At 39.7% G+C, this 15,452-nt stretch overlaps 1 protein-coding gene across 1 annotated transcript in view; it reads right to left on the bottom strand.

Moving 5' to 3' along the window:
- The window catches only part of LOC149541305 (uncharacterized), a 37,661-nt gene extending 22,847 nt beyond the window's left edge, over positions 1–14,814 (bottom strand). Inside the window, exons 1-2 of the mRNA XM_089796596.1 lie at positions 14,578–14,814; positions 14,339–14,456 (exon numbers count right to left, since the gene is read on the bottom strand). Coding sequence (XP_089652722.1) covers positions 14,339–14,456; positions 14,578–14,654 — 195 coding nt within the window. The 5' untranslated portion in view covers positions 14,655–14,814. The remainder of the gene's footprint in view (positions 1–14,338; positions 14,457–14,577) is intronic.
- Positions 14,815–15,452: the final 638 nt, after the last annotated feature.

Raw genomic sequence — 15,452 nt, 5'->3', positions numbered from 1 at the left:
CAGAGTGTGGATCTGGACTAGCAAGGATTGGATCTTGAGGGATCTTGCAGAACTGTTTTTGTAATTTCTTTTGTATTTGGCCCTAACCCGGAAGGCCTTACAGCCAGGCATATTGCATGTAAATAGTTATTTTATGAATCAAGTGTTGAGAATTGGTATCAGATCTTGCATTGTTGTTGTGTTTCCACTGTGTGGTTATTTGCAAGGATCCGAATTACCTCCAATAGGGGTAACCTTGAATTCAAGTTGCATCAGGTGGTATCAAAGCACAGTTGTTCTTGAGTGTATAGACCGAGTGTTGACGTTGAGGCAGTTTGCACCAGGACTTGGGAGAAGGTTGTAAGTGAAGGTTGATCTTGTGGAGTTGATTGACCTTCTGGATTTGTGGATTTATTGCTTTGGGTTTGCAAGGATCTTGGAAGATGTCTCCAAGAAGAAGTGATATTGTGAAAGAAAGGATCTCAAAGAAGATTAAAGTAGAATTCAGATCTGAGATGGCATTGATGAAGAGTGATATGATTGCTGAAATTATAAGTGCTATAGGTGGTGTATCTCAGCATGTGGGTACTGAAGATGGTTATGAGGAGGTTGTTGAAGACTTTGAAGTTGTTGGATCGAGTGGTGAGGACGGAACTAATTGTGTGGAGAGACCTATGGGAAATAGGGTTGGTCAGTTTGCTAGACCTGGATCTTAGTTGAAGTTGAAGCATAAGATGGAGGTTTCTAATTTCTCAAATACTTTGAATCCTGAAGACCTGATTGATTGGATTGGTGAATTGGAAGACTACTTTGAGCTTGAGGATCCACTCAGAGTAAGGTTGGCACAAACTAAGCTAAAAAGATATGCTCCTCTTTGGTGGAAAGAACTGCAAAGAGATATAGAGGAGGAAGGTGAAATGAAGATCACTAGATGGAGGTTGATAGTAACTAAATTGAAGGCTAAGTTCATTCTTGTTGATAATGAACTTGAGTTGTTCAAGAGGTTGCAGAATTTGAAATAGAAAGATGACTGTGAAAGATTATGCCGAGGAGTTCTACAAGTTGACTATTTGATCTGGGTATAGAGAATTGTCAAAGGAGAAGGTAGCTCGGTACATTAATGGTTTGAGATTCAATATCCAATACGAGGTTGGCATGTTGAAAATTGATTCCGTTGAGGATACTTATCAGTATGCCCTGAAGGCAAAAGATAAGTGAAGAGGAAAAGTCAAGGTAATTCCAAAGGGAAGGAGAAGCAGGATAGCTCGGTAAAAGCTAAACCGAGTGCTGAAGATGAATCAAAACCTGTTGATCAAAAGAGGAGGATACAGATAGAGGTGAGTTTAAGGGTACTTCCTACAAATGTGGTGAAGTAGGACACGGATCTTATGAATGTCCTAAGGCTGGTGACAAAAGAGCTGCTGTTGTGAATGAAGTTGAGGATCATGACAGTCAACCTGAGCAAGGAGAGAGTTTGCTAGTTCGGTGAGTACTGATTGGTCAGAGGACACTAGAATCTTGTCAAAGGACTAGTTTGTTCAGGACTTGTTGTAAGTCTAGTGGTGAAGTTTGCAATTTGATTGTGGATGGTGGTAGTACTGACAACCTTGTTGGTGAGGAGATGGTTCAAAAACTTGGTTTGGAAAGACTAAGACATCCTTATCCTTATAGGATTGGCTGGTTGCAAGGTGGGGATGCTTTGGAAGTGAAAGAGTGATGCCTTGTTGATTTCCAAATTGGGCAATATAAGAATCAAGTGTTGTGTGATATTGTGGACATGAACAATTGTCATTTGTTGCTTGGTAGACCTTGGCAATATGATTACAGGGTTGTGCATGATTGTGTCAAGGATGTGTTTATAATTGTGAAAGGTGGTAGAAAGCATTCCCTAATTCCTTTGTAGAATGAAGAACTCGATAGGAGGAACCTGAGTATTGGCAGCCGAGTTGAGTTGGCCAATTCTAAGAGGGTTAAAGATCAATGTGGAAAGAAAACCTGTGAAACACCGAGGATAGATGTGAAGGTACAAGTTGAGGACTTGGAGGATATGTATGTGAAGAACCAATTTGGGATTTATGTGTTGAATCCCAGAAGATGTTCTTCCAACTATTAAAAACATCTTTTCGAACCTGGGGTGTTTGATGTAGGAGCATCCTTGGTTGGCTGGCTATCTTGCATGTTGGGGTATTCTGGCTTTGGAGTTGGAGGATGTTGTGAGGTTCTCACACCATCGCCCCAAAATTTTTTGGGGACCCCTTTTTTTTAGTCGCTTGGCGAATTTTTGGATTGTCCAACATTTTCCGATTTTTTGAGATTTTTGAGCCTTGGACACCTTCAGGCCAGTGGGAGAGACTTAGCTTATTTTCACCTGGTTTCGCTTGATTTTCTAGAGCCACCAATTTCATCCTTAGGCTGGACAAAATTTTAAAGAGCAATATTTGGCAAAATAAAATTGTAAATTTGTACTTAGATGTTTTCTTTTGAAAATCCGGATATAATTGTATAAATTTGAATAATCTTTCAAAAGGAAAATTTTGTTAGACTTGAGTTCTGGAAAATCTTAAATTTTGCTTTGGTGAAAATTTTAATTTTGTAGAAATGAAGCTAAATTGCAAAAATCAATTTTTGGCTCTAGAAGCAATTTTATTTTATTTTTGTCAAAAAATTTCTAATTGGCATAGCAAAATCGATTTGGGTAAAAATTGCAAAAAAATTGCCCCAAAAAACTAAACCAAATTGCTGAAAGGAATTATGTCAAACAGTTTGCATTCAACCTCTTATTTCTCTGTTTAATGTTTTAAACCCCTTATAACTCCGGAAATCAAACGTTTATTTGTTTGTTGTGTTTTGTGCATGGAATTGGTATCATAGAACATAAACAAGAAAAAAACTACAATAATATGCAAAGTGGAAATGAACTGCTGCCAATAAAATGTTATTTTCAGAATTCATAAAACCAAATACATGGCAGATTTATCAACTCACTAATTACTTCAGAATTATTGACATAATACTCCAGCCCATGCTTTCGAACTTGCTGCTACAGTGCCGCAAGAATAGTGCTGCTATAGTACTTTGTCCTTCAATCAGTCCACTACTTTCGTAATATCATTCCCTCAAAGCGGCATAAGCGTCGGAAAAGTAGTGAAGAAGATATGAGAAAAATATCAAATCTGCCTATAGCTGGAAATGCAACTAAACTGCCTAATAATGAAACCGATAACAAAGAATTCCAAAAGCCAAACCCCAAGGGAATGACGTCTAGAATGTTACAAGAAAGGATAAACGTCCTCAAATGCCAAGAACGGAGCTGCAACTCACACACCAATTTCTTCTCATATTCAACCTGTCTAATGAAGCCACAAATGCTTCCTTTTATTCTATTTCCAAGGGTCCGCTCAACTCATATGGGCAATGTGGGATAAAAGATGTGTAACATATATTAAAATACTCCTTATGTCTCCCTTGGGTACACATCCCCATAAAATAAATATTAAAGTAACACTTTTATATTTTACAATTAAATTAGATGTTACTTTAATAAAACTTCAGGCATTAAAATGTATTAGCAATTGGACTCTGAATAATGCGAGTGATAGCTCATCGGAAAGCTCTCACCCAGGAGTATCAAATCCAATCACCAAAATTGACCTGCACTATGTCCTGCCGACTTACTAAAAATAGTAAGTATGCCTGAATGAGTAAATCAACTTCGTCTTGGCCCAAACTGGAAATGACTAGGCCAAAACACTCCAGGATCCCATTAAACCCTTCGTTAGCCCTCGGGACCATGTAGAACAAAGCTAACGCACACACACTTGGTCAACTGCTAAAATGGGGACATTACAGTCCGCCCCCCTTGAAATTGCTTGTCCTCAAGCAATCTCAGTCCAGCCTGCTGAATAACCTACTCACTCTCCCATGTAGAATCTTCCTCCGGCAGGTCTTTCCATCTGACCAAATACTGCTTCACTATCTTGTTTCTAAGCTTCCTCTCTCTGGTGTCCAGAATAGCCTCGGGTACGAACACAAGCTTCCCCTCCTCATCCAAAGGGGGTAAATCTGCAGAAGGCACTACACTCTGACCAATGGCTTTCTTAAGCCTAGACACGTGAAACACATTGTGCACTCGATTGCCCTCTGGAAGCTCAAGCTCATAGGCAACTTTGCCCACTTTGCGAATCACCCTATAGGGACCATTAAATCTAGGTTTCAACTTTCCAGCTCCGCTCTTCTTGAGCAATGACTGTCTATATGGTTGTAGCCTCAAGTAAACCATATCCCCTACCTCGAAGCTACGCTCTATTCGGTGCTGATCAACATACAATTTTTGTTGATTCTGGGCCTGTTGTATATTCTCTTTGAGCACTTTCAAGATGTCCTGACTATCCTGCAATAAGTTTTTGGCTTTGGGCACTCTACTGTCCCCCAAAACTAAATCCATGAAGCTAGGTGCTTCATAACCATAGAGTGTCATGAAAGGAGTCATCTTGATGGACATATGATAAGTGGTGTTATAACAATACTCTCCCATATGCAACCATCTGATCCAAGCCTTTTGTTGTGCAGTTACATAGTTCCTCAAATATCCTTCCACCCATTTATTCACAATCTCTGTTTGCCCATCTGTTTGCGGATGATAACTAGTGCAAGATCTGTACCACACAACCTAAACAACTCTTGCCAAAAAACACTCATAAACTTACTATCCCCGTCGCTAACAATGAATCTGGGCAGCCCATGTAACCTGAATAACTCTCTAAAGAAAAGATATGCTACTTGTGCTGCTGTGTAAGTGGACAGAATAGCAAAGAAGTGAGCAAACTTCGTCAAGCGGTCCACCACCACATAGACGCAATCCCTTCCCTGCACTCGTGGTCAACCAGTGATAAAGTCCATCGAAATACTTTCCCATTTCCTATCAGGAATGGGCAAGGGCTGTAATAAACCTGCAGGAAATGTGTGCTCTCCCTTATTCTGTTGACAAACCACACACTCCCTAACATACCTCTGAACATCATCCTTGAGCCCTTTCCATGAAAACCGCTCTCGGATCTGCCTGTAGGTCTTGAAGACCCCCAGATGTCCAACTGTGGGTGCATCATGAAATGCCTTCAGTATCGCCTCTCTCAAATGTGATGACGGAATCAAATAAACCCTGTTCTGAACTCTGATCAATCCATCTATCACCTCATAGCGATCATCCTGTATGGTACCTGAAATCAATCCAAAAGCCCAAGCATCTCCGACATACTCTGCTATAATCCGATCTCTCCAATCTCCTGAAATCTCTGCCAGAGCACATAAGTGAGGTCTCCGAGATAAGGCATCAGCCACCACATTTTTTTTACCTTTGACAAACTCTATGTCAAAGTCATAAGCTTGCAATTTAGTCACCCATTTTTGTTGCCAGTCATTAAGATCACACTGGCTCATGAAGTATTTAATACTGTTGTGATCAGTCTTGATCACAAAACATCCACCTACCAAATATGATCGAAATTTGGCCAATGCATGCATTATGGCCAACATCTCCCTGTCATAGATAGAATAACTCTTCTCAACTCCCCGGAGCTTCCTACTCTCGAATGCAATGGGATGCTTCTCCTGCATCAATACCGCTCCAATCCCATCACTTGATGCATCACACTGAAGCTCAAAAGGCTTCATGAAATCCGGTAGAGCTAGAATTGGACATGAAGACATTACCTGCTTGAAATGCTCAAAACACCTCTGTGCTGCCCCTGTCCACACAAAGGCTCCTTTCTTGGTAAGATCTGTCAAGGGTGTAGCAATCTGTGAGAATCTCTTAACAAACCTCCTATAAAAACCACATAAACCAACACCATCTGCACTAATGATATGCCCAAGGTAAAGGAGCTCAGTCATGCCAAACTCACATTTAGATTCCTTGGCATACAATGACTCTCTCTCCAGAATAAATAACACCTCCTCCAAATGATGTAAGTGCTCCTCCCAGGTCTTACTGAAGACCAAGATGTCATCAAAAAAGATCAAGACAAATCTCCTCAGCTCCTTCCTGAATACCTGGTTCATACAACTCTGAAATGTAGCGGGTGCATTGGTTAGACCAAATGGCATAACCATGAACTCAAAGTGGCCATAGTGACATCGGAAGGCTGTTTTCTCAATGTCCTTTGCTCTCATTCTGATCTGATGGTATTCGGATCGCAAATCAATTTTGGTGAAGAAGCATGCCCCATGCAACTCATCAATCAGCTCATCAATCCTAGGAATGGGATACCTGTTTTTAATTGTTTTCTTATTCAGTGCCCTATAATCAATGCACATGCGCATCATCCCATCCTTCTTCTTTACCAATACTACTGCTGAAGCAAAAGGGCTCTTACTGGGCCTGATATGCCCCATCTCCAACAAATCCTTAATTGCCTTCTCTATCTCATCCTTGTGTTTCTTAGGATGACAATAGGGAGTAATCATAACTGGTTTGGCTCCCTCCTCGAGCTCAATAACATGTTCCATCCCTCTGTCAGGAGGAACCCCATGAGGAATATCGCTAAATACTTTAGCGTGTCTATCAAGTATCTTCTAGATATCTGGTGGATGACTCTTTTCTTGTGGCTCTGGTGAAGTTGGCATAATGTAGCTGTTAGAAAAAAGTGATTGAAATGATAAAATATAATAAAATGAAATAGCATGAAATAATAAATTTAATCCAAGAGAGCAAGAAGAGTTTTACCATACAAATGATACAAGATCAATGGAGCAATACCAAAGATAAGCAACACAAGAGACAAGGATTTGATAAGGGGAAAGCAAAGAAAACCCCTTGTGAGTATTATGAATGAGGCAAAAGCCTAAGAATGAGAAAGAAAGAGAGAAGAAATACAGCAAAATAGCTCATTTACAATAGCATCAAAAACTTGATGTGAATAATGGAGACTAGATGAAAATGAGAGAGAGAAGCACCTCTTTTAAAGAGATGAGAAAGGAGTTGCATGTCTTTGCATGTGTAACTCTCATTTCTATGAATGCCACATTCATAAAAGGTGTGTGCAAAGTGTCAATTTCCTCTTAAGGAGGAATATCTATTTTCCTTATTAAAGGAAATACAAAAAAGAGTTGTCCTCACAAGTGGACAATAGGACAAGAATGATATGTCCTTTACATGTGGACTAGAGAACAAATAAATAATACATAAGGGATACCTTGGTTTATCCCAATAAATAAATAAATACAACCAAGGAAAGATTATTAATTCTAACAGTAGCACTCTGTCCCCCACTCTATGTCATCATGACGAAAAAGTCTCTGCATTCTCCTCAAGGACACTACTCTGCAACCTCCATCTGAAAGTCCTCTAAGTACCACAGTTCTGCCCTCATGCTGGAATCTCATCTCCAATTTCGCTAGGTGGAGTGTGAACTCAACTAGTGAAGCCATCCATGTCATGCCGAGGATGACATCATAATCTCCTATGTCCACAACATAGAACTCATCTTCCAACTCGTAGCCATCTCCAAACCTGATGCAAAGATTAGATATCTTCCGAGTGCATAATAATTTATCACTGTTAGCCACCATGACTCTAAACCCATCATGCTCCTCTATCTGTAACACTCTCCTGGCTACCAACTGTGCATCTATGAAGTTATGTGTAGCCCCAGTGTCAATAAGAGATATCACTTTCTGCCCCTGGATAGTACCCCTAACCTTAAATGTGATTGCCTTTTGGGCCCCTGTCAAGCGTGCCAATGATCTATCATCCTTAGGAATGCTGCTCTCCTCTATAGTGTTACCCTCATCTGAATCGGAGGGCTAATCCTCCCCCTCTGACTCTGACTCTTCTACTGAAAATACTCCATTTGATTTGCCTTAGCCTTGAGAGAACATTTATGAGATAAGTCTCAAGGCTCTCTACAATGGAAGCACAGCTTCTTCTTTCGAAGTTCATTCAAGGTTTCATTGTCTAGTCCTTTTGATCCTTCTTTGGGTTTGCTATACTCTTTCTGAAACGGTTTTTTGTCTTTGTCCTTGTGGTAGGAAGAATCTGTTGAATGGTTCTTTCCTTTGTATATCGAAGGGGCTAAATCTTGTGCCTTTTTAGTTGCTTCAGCTAAGGTGAGTGGATCATGTCCTTTCACCCAACCTCGTAATGGATCAGCAAGACCATCACAAAATAACACCACCAATCTCCTAAGAGAGATATCAGTAACAAGTACAGACAAGCACTGAAACTTGACAATGTAAGCATCCACAGAATCTGACTGTTTTAACTGTGCTAGCTCCTTGAAATGTAACTCGGGATCCCTAGTGTCAAATCTCTCAATCAATGGTTCGGTGAATTCCTCATAGGATGTAATCTGATTATGCCCCAAAGTCACCATGCCATGATGCCACCATTCATGTGCAACGCCATCCAAGTGCATAGCCACATACTTGATAGCCTCCTCCTCAGGCATAGGATTTAGCTGCAAGTATGTATCTACCTTCTACACCCAAGCTCGTGCAGTCATCTTCCCTGAAGCATCATAATAAGGTAAAGAAAGTTTTCCAACTTTCTTTCTCAGCTCAAAGTTTTGATTCCTCCCTCCTACTCTAGGCATGTGTCTCATCCTCAAGTCCATATAATCTCTGAGGGAAATATCCGCCTGAAACTCCGGTCCACTAGCCTCCCAGTCCCTCCTGAACTGATCCTGTAACTCGGTAATCTGCGGTTCGTTTACTGGTTGAACCGGATCTCTGGTGGGAAAGTGGGTAAAAGAGGTCTCGAGCTCGCAGTCCACGCTGGGCGTGCAACATGTCTAAAGTTATCAGCCTCATTCCCATTGTTGCCATGTCCATTATTACCATTAATGTTATTCTCAGGACCATTGTTGTTGCCTTGGCCTCCATGGTTATTGTTTCCCCCATTGTTATTGTTTCCCTCATTGTTATTGTTTCTGTTGTTGGCATCACCTGGATTAATATTGACACCCATCTGTCTAGCCATGAGCTGCAACATCATGTCCATTCGCCTATTCTGCTCCTGCTGCATACGCTGCCCCTGCTCTAATGTATCAAGTAACTGTCTAAGCATTACCTCCCCCTGATCTGGACCGGCATTGCCACCTCCGCCTAATCCTGTATTCCTGTCATCTCGATCACCCATATTGTTGTCCTAATCAAAGAATATTTCCTCTGTGTCTGTATGGCTGGATTCAATGTCCACCTGCACGGATGTACTAGACTATTTTCTTTGCAAGTCTGAAATCCTATTTTGTCTTGCTCTGGTATCGCGGAAATTATAAGGCCCCTGTCGCATGCTCAAACATAAATGCTTAGCCTGTGTTTTTATTTATTTATTTCTGATTTTAGCGTTTTGACATTTCGTCAAACACTTTTCCCTCTATCCGGCTGTTCCAAATCCCCTATAAGACCTCCACAGGATGGCAGGACTTATAGCTCTGATACCACTGTAATGGGCACCCTTGAATGCCCCAAAAAACTAAACCAAATTGCTGAAAGGAATTATGTCAAACATTTTGCATTCAACCTCTTATTTCTCCGTTTAATGTTTTAAAACCCTTATAACTTCGAAAATCAAACGTTTATTTGTTTGTTGTGTTTTGTGCATGGAATTGGTATCATACAACATAAACAAGAAAAAAACTACAATAATATGCAAAGTGGAAATGAACTACTGCCAATAAAATGTTATTTTCAGAATTCATAAAACCAAATAAATGGCAGATTTATCAACTCACTAATTACTTCAGCATTATTGACATAATACTCCAGCCCATGCTTTCGAACTTGCTGCTACAGTGCCGCATGAATAGTGCTGCTATAGTACTTTGTCCTTCAATCAGTCCACTACTTTCGTAATATCATTCCCTCAAAGCGGCATAAGCGTCGGACAAGTAGTGAAGAAGATATGAGCAAAATACCAAATCTGCTTGTAGCTGGAAATACAACTAAACTGCCCGATAATGAAGCCAATAACAAAGAATTCCAAAGGCCAAACTCCAAGGGAATGACATCTAGAATGTTACAAGAGAGGATAAACGTCCTCAAATGCCAAGAACGGAGCTGCAACTCACACACCAATTTCTTCTCATATTCAACCTGTCTAATGAAGCCACAAATGCTTCCTTTTATTCTATTTCCAAGGATCCGCTCAACTCATATGGGCAATGTGGGATAAAAGATGTGTAACATATATTAAAATACCCCTTATGTCTCCCTTGGGTACACATCCCCATAAAATAAATATTAAAGTAACACTTTAATATTTTACAATTAAATTAGATGTTACTTTAATAAAACTTTAGGCATTAAAATGTATTAGCAATCGGACTCTGAATAATGTGAGTGATAGCTCATCGGAAAGCTCTCACCAAGGAGTATCAAATCCAATCACCAAAATTGACCTACACTGTGTCCTGCCGACTTACTAAAAATAGTAAGTATGCCTAAATGAGTAAATCAACTTCGATTTGGCCCAAACTGGAAATGACTAGGCCAAAACACTCCAGGATCCCATTAAACCCTTCGTTAGCCCTCGGGACCATGTAGAACAAGGCTAACGCATACACACTTGGTCAATCCCTAAAATGGGGACATTACATTAATAGATTAAAGTTGCCTTGAAAAACTTTTGCCTTTAATGAAATTGGTAATTTAATATTGAAAAATGGCTTTTGGTTAGCCAAAATCCAATTTTAATGATGTATTAATAATTAAAACCTCATTAAATGGAAATATTTAACATCTCCAAGGCACCTTTTAATTTCCTTTTAGCAAAATTAAATTTTAAGCTAAGTATTTAATTGTGGGCCTTAATCTTGATTTAATTTTGTTTTTTTTTTCTCCTCTAGGACCAAGTCGGTTGGCTTAGAGGGAGTAAGAAGTTGGGTATAAGAGGAGGCCCCGATCCCACTTCTTCCTCACTTTTCATTTCCTCTCCATTGTTTGGCGAATTTCATTGAGAAGCAGATTTTAGGTGTTTGGCAATTTAGTTTCAAGGCAGATTTCCTCCATTCGTTGGCGATTTTCCTCTTAGGACAGAATTCTCTTTATTTGAAGACTTTGCAAAGGGCGGATTTCCTCCATTGTTTGGCAATTTCTGCTAGGGCAGATTTGATTTATGTGCCATGGGCAATTTGTGTGAAGGTCTGATTTTCTCCATTTAGGACTGCACTTTTTATATCAGACTTAGGCGATTTTTGTTGGGAGAAAGGATACATGAGAAAGTCTGATTTTTGCTTTGTGGACAAGTGGTGGATAGCTTTAGATGTTTAAATTTCTGATTTGCAAAGGATTTGGAGTTCTTGAGGTCTAGTCCTAATTCTGAAAAGTCGCTGTAAGATTATTGGTTAAGGTGAATTTTCATTATTTAGAGTTGCAAGGGGTCCTTAAGCTGACATCCTTCTTTCGTTCTAGTCTAAGGATTGCTTCCCTTGGTTCTACTTGCCTTCTGGTCCACCACTCTACCATCCCGTAATAGGGCGACGAGCATGGAGGATGTTAGTGCAAGTAGGAATCCCAAGCAGACAAACACTAAGAAAGACAAAGAGGATATGATGCCCAAAACACCCTTCTTCTTGAAAATGAAGGGAATAACCGACACCAATAGCAGTACAGTGAACATGATACGGATGAAGGACAGACTAAAGGAAGGATAATCCCCCTTGGCAAAGAAGATATAGAAGGCGGTGGTACATCAGAGCCCAAGCGTCGACACTTTTATTTCAACCATAATGAGTGATGTTGGGGTTGTGCTTGATTTTTGATGACATCAGAGAAGAGGATATCAATGAGACAGATTTAGGATCGAGGTTGGATGAGTTGGGAAAGGTTGTTATCGAGAAAAAGCATTTGGGCACCCTTTTCTCTCTCAATGCTTTTACTGAATTTGCGAAAGAATATGAGAAGGACCATGAAAGGATACTACAAGCAGCGAGCGGTGTGGGGAAGTCAGCAGAACTCAGGGCGAAACACACACCTTGTCCTCCTATGGAAGAAGTTAACAAAAGGCTAGCTAAGTTCATTGCCTTAGCTAAGAAAATGAAAGAAAAAGGAAGAGTTATATTAGAAGATCATTTAATGTAAGCCCAAGTGGCAAATTTCTCTTTCTTCTAGAATAGGACACGTGTCTATTTCTGATTGGCCATCATTTTGGTGTCTTCTCATTGGTTGCCACCTTTTGCACTTTTTTCATTGGTCCATTGATGAGGTGGTGTCTTCTCATTGGCCGATGGGGTGGCAACCCTAATTAGGGTTTTTAGGGTCCAATCTAGATCGTTGATCTTGTTTTGATCTCCACTATCCGTTGTATTTTTGGCCCCTATAAAAGGCCATTTGCTCTCATTTGTAAAGTGTTGGAGAAATTGTTGCGAAGATAATACCAAAATTGCTCTCTTTTTCATCATTGAGACTTACGTGGTGATTAAGAATATTGGGTATTATTGCATGTTTTCTACTTCCACATAGTTAGATTTCCTTTTCAAGTTGTTGAAGCAAATTTCATTTCAAGTTGTTTAAGCAAGAGTAAAGTAGATGGATAGTTGTATGATAGCATTGGCAAATGTTTGATAGGGGTCAATACTAGACCACTAGCATCCTAGCGGCTAGTTGGGAAGCTTTGTGTAGCAAACTAGTTTATTATTCCTTTGAATAATTGCACTTGTGGAAGTGAGGCCGCTGGTCAGCTCTCATTAGGTTCGATCCCCATCCATTTGCTAACCTTCCATTCCTAAGAGTAGGAGTAGAATAGTGAGTAGCTGGGTAGTTGAAGTTTAGAGAAGGAAGTTAGGGAAGTTAGTCAAATATCAGAACACATCCATTCACCTTCCACCACCACCGCTTTCCATCAACATCATCATCGGTAGACACATCCTCCATCATCACCACCATCAACATTATCTGCCACCCGCATATTTCACAAACCAAACCGCCATCACCTTCATCCCACCAAAGTCCAAGTCATCCTCAACAATTTGTGTAAGGCTGCCTACGTGATTACCAATGAATCACATCAATAAAACTGAGCAAGTATCCAACGGTGTAAGGAACATTGGAATTATACTCATGTCCCATGAGCATTAACTTTTCAAGAGAGGAATTGCATGTTTGATATCCCATATCGAATATTCAAATCCTAATATGTTATGTAAGTGATACAAAAACTCGCATCAACAGAGGACTCGGTCAGCGAAGAGGTGGTACTCTGTCAATACCAAGTTGTTCATGGCTGTTGTGTTAATCGAGTAACTCAGTTAATGAAGGTGTTTGGTGATGCTTGGGACACCTGGTAGATGCTATAAGCTCGGTTTAAACTGGGAGCTCAACAGTAGTGTTGCCCAAGTTGCTTGGTCAATGAAGGGACTCGATCCTTGACAAAGGAATTCAGCATATGGCATAGCTCGATTTGCACTAGGATTCGGCAGTAGTGTTGCTCGAGTTGGCTTGGTCAATGATGGAGCTCAGTTATGCTTGGTGGAATGTTGATGCTCTGTGGTGGTTTCTCACACTCGGTTTGGTCTTGGTCTCTGTGGTGCCCGAGTTGTCTATGAGCCAACTTTTGGCATTTAATTTGGGTTGTAGGTATTTAATGAGTGTTGCAGGTGACTTGTGACTTATGCATATATTTAATGTAAGGGTTTATTTTAATTTGTAATGGGCTAGGCCGACTTATGGCTTAGTTGGGTATAAGTAGGGGTGTCTTGTGGAGTCTTGAGATAGATTGGTATGGTCATCTAGCTTGGAGAAGAGGATGAAATGTAGTAGCGAATTTTGAGAAGGGCTAGTAGCTGAGGCTTGGCAAACCAGGAGATTGTTTGGTGGGCTTGCAAACACAAGTTGAGATTTCCTTGGGGTTTTCTACCAGAGTGTGGATCTAGACTTGCTGGGATTAAAATTGAATTGGCTCTTGAGAGATCTTGCAGAACTGTTTTTGTAATTGCTTTTGTACTTGGCCCTAACCCAGAAAGCCTTACAGGGGGACATATTGCATGTAAACAATTGGATACAAATACCATGCCAGAATAGCTGGCAGTGGCATGCGCCCCTTGACAGGGCCTTGGTGATAACCCTTTGGTAATGGCAGCTACACCGAAGATCATCTTCAATAAAATATATAATAAAATCTAAGAATCTTATACCGTTAGCATGCGTTTTGCATACGACAGGTGAAAATGACATAAAATTGTCTGACGCTACGAAATTTTAGCATTTTTCCCGGCATAAGAAAAATTGTCTTTGATTTGTGAATAGCAAATTAGCAATGTACCCAACATAAGCTGACAAGCTTTTCCTACCTCAGCAGGGTAAAGAAATCAGAATTAGAAATACAAATACACACATTCAAGAAAAATTAAAAAGGTGTTGAGCCCACCTGCCATTTTGTTGTCTCAAATGCTGTAAGAAGCTCCTTTCTGTAAGCACTAGGGCTCCGTGGGGTTACATGGCCGCTACGGGTGATGTTGATCCAACCTCTATAGGCTGACTCTAACCTGCATTTGTGTAAATTTAGCAGCTCACTTCTTTTCAATTCCAAATTAAAGCATATGAACATATCAGATCATTTAATGGAAAATATTCTTTGATCATGGCGGATTATGAATCGTAATGTACCTCTCTGCGGATAGCTGAACATCTTCTGCTGCAGAAAACAAGGGATTAAGCTCCCACAAAGTATAATCGTCACCCATTGATCCAGCCGTCAGAATTTCATCACGCCTTACCAGATATTAAAACGTGTCACTATGAAATAAGCAATCTGTGCAGAATCTCCGCTGTTGCTATTGATTTTTCCTTTCCTCTGCTCCTACATACTGATTTGTTTCTGGCAAAACATACATATTCAGTGGCCTTTTTATTAATAAAATATAAAAAAGATTTATTTGTATCCTGCGTATTTATACGACATCAATGTATCGTACTTGTTACGAAGACGAATACGGCCGTATAGTATTTTGAACTCTGTTTTAATGATTTTGTGCTGTTCGTTGCGTCTCTTTGATTAATTTTCTTTTTAAAATTTATTTATTTATTCCCCTCTGTTTGATATTATTTCATTTTATTATTAATTAATTTGTGGGCCCTGTCGAGTTTTTTCAGCACTGTTTTATTTTTTTATTTCTGCGTATTCTTATATATTTTTATGAGTAGTCTATGAGAAAATTATTTCCACATGGGAGGAGTTGTATTTTTTTAATTAAAGGATCATTTATTTCAGTGAACATTTACTTTCGATGGTGTAATTTTAGCTGCCATGACATGGAAAGTAGGTTTTCGATGTGACTTCATAATAGGGAATATAAATCAAGAAGTGGAATAGGGAATATGCTATTTCTCTATCAATAATATCTTGATTTAAAAAAAAAAATCAAAGGTATTAGATTTATAATCTTGTTTTAAGAATATCATATCTAGATAGTGATAGTTTTAATGATCATAACTGTGAATTATCGTTTGATGTAATGCAGTTGATTATGGAAAAGATAACC

This window comes from Cupressus sempervirens, chromosome 8 (genome assembly GCF_028749045.1).
Source record: "Cupressus sempervirens isolate cs-2001-9-10 chromosome 8, ASM2874904v1, whole genome shotgun sequence".
Lineage (NCBI taxonomy): Eukaryota > Viridiplantae > Streptophyta > Pinopsida > Cupressales > Cupressaceae > Cupressus > Cupressus sempervirens.
This window is presented reverse-complemented; position numbering and strand designations above follow the sequence as displayed.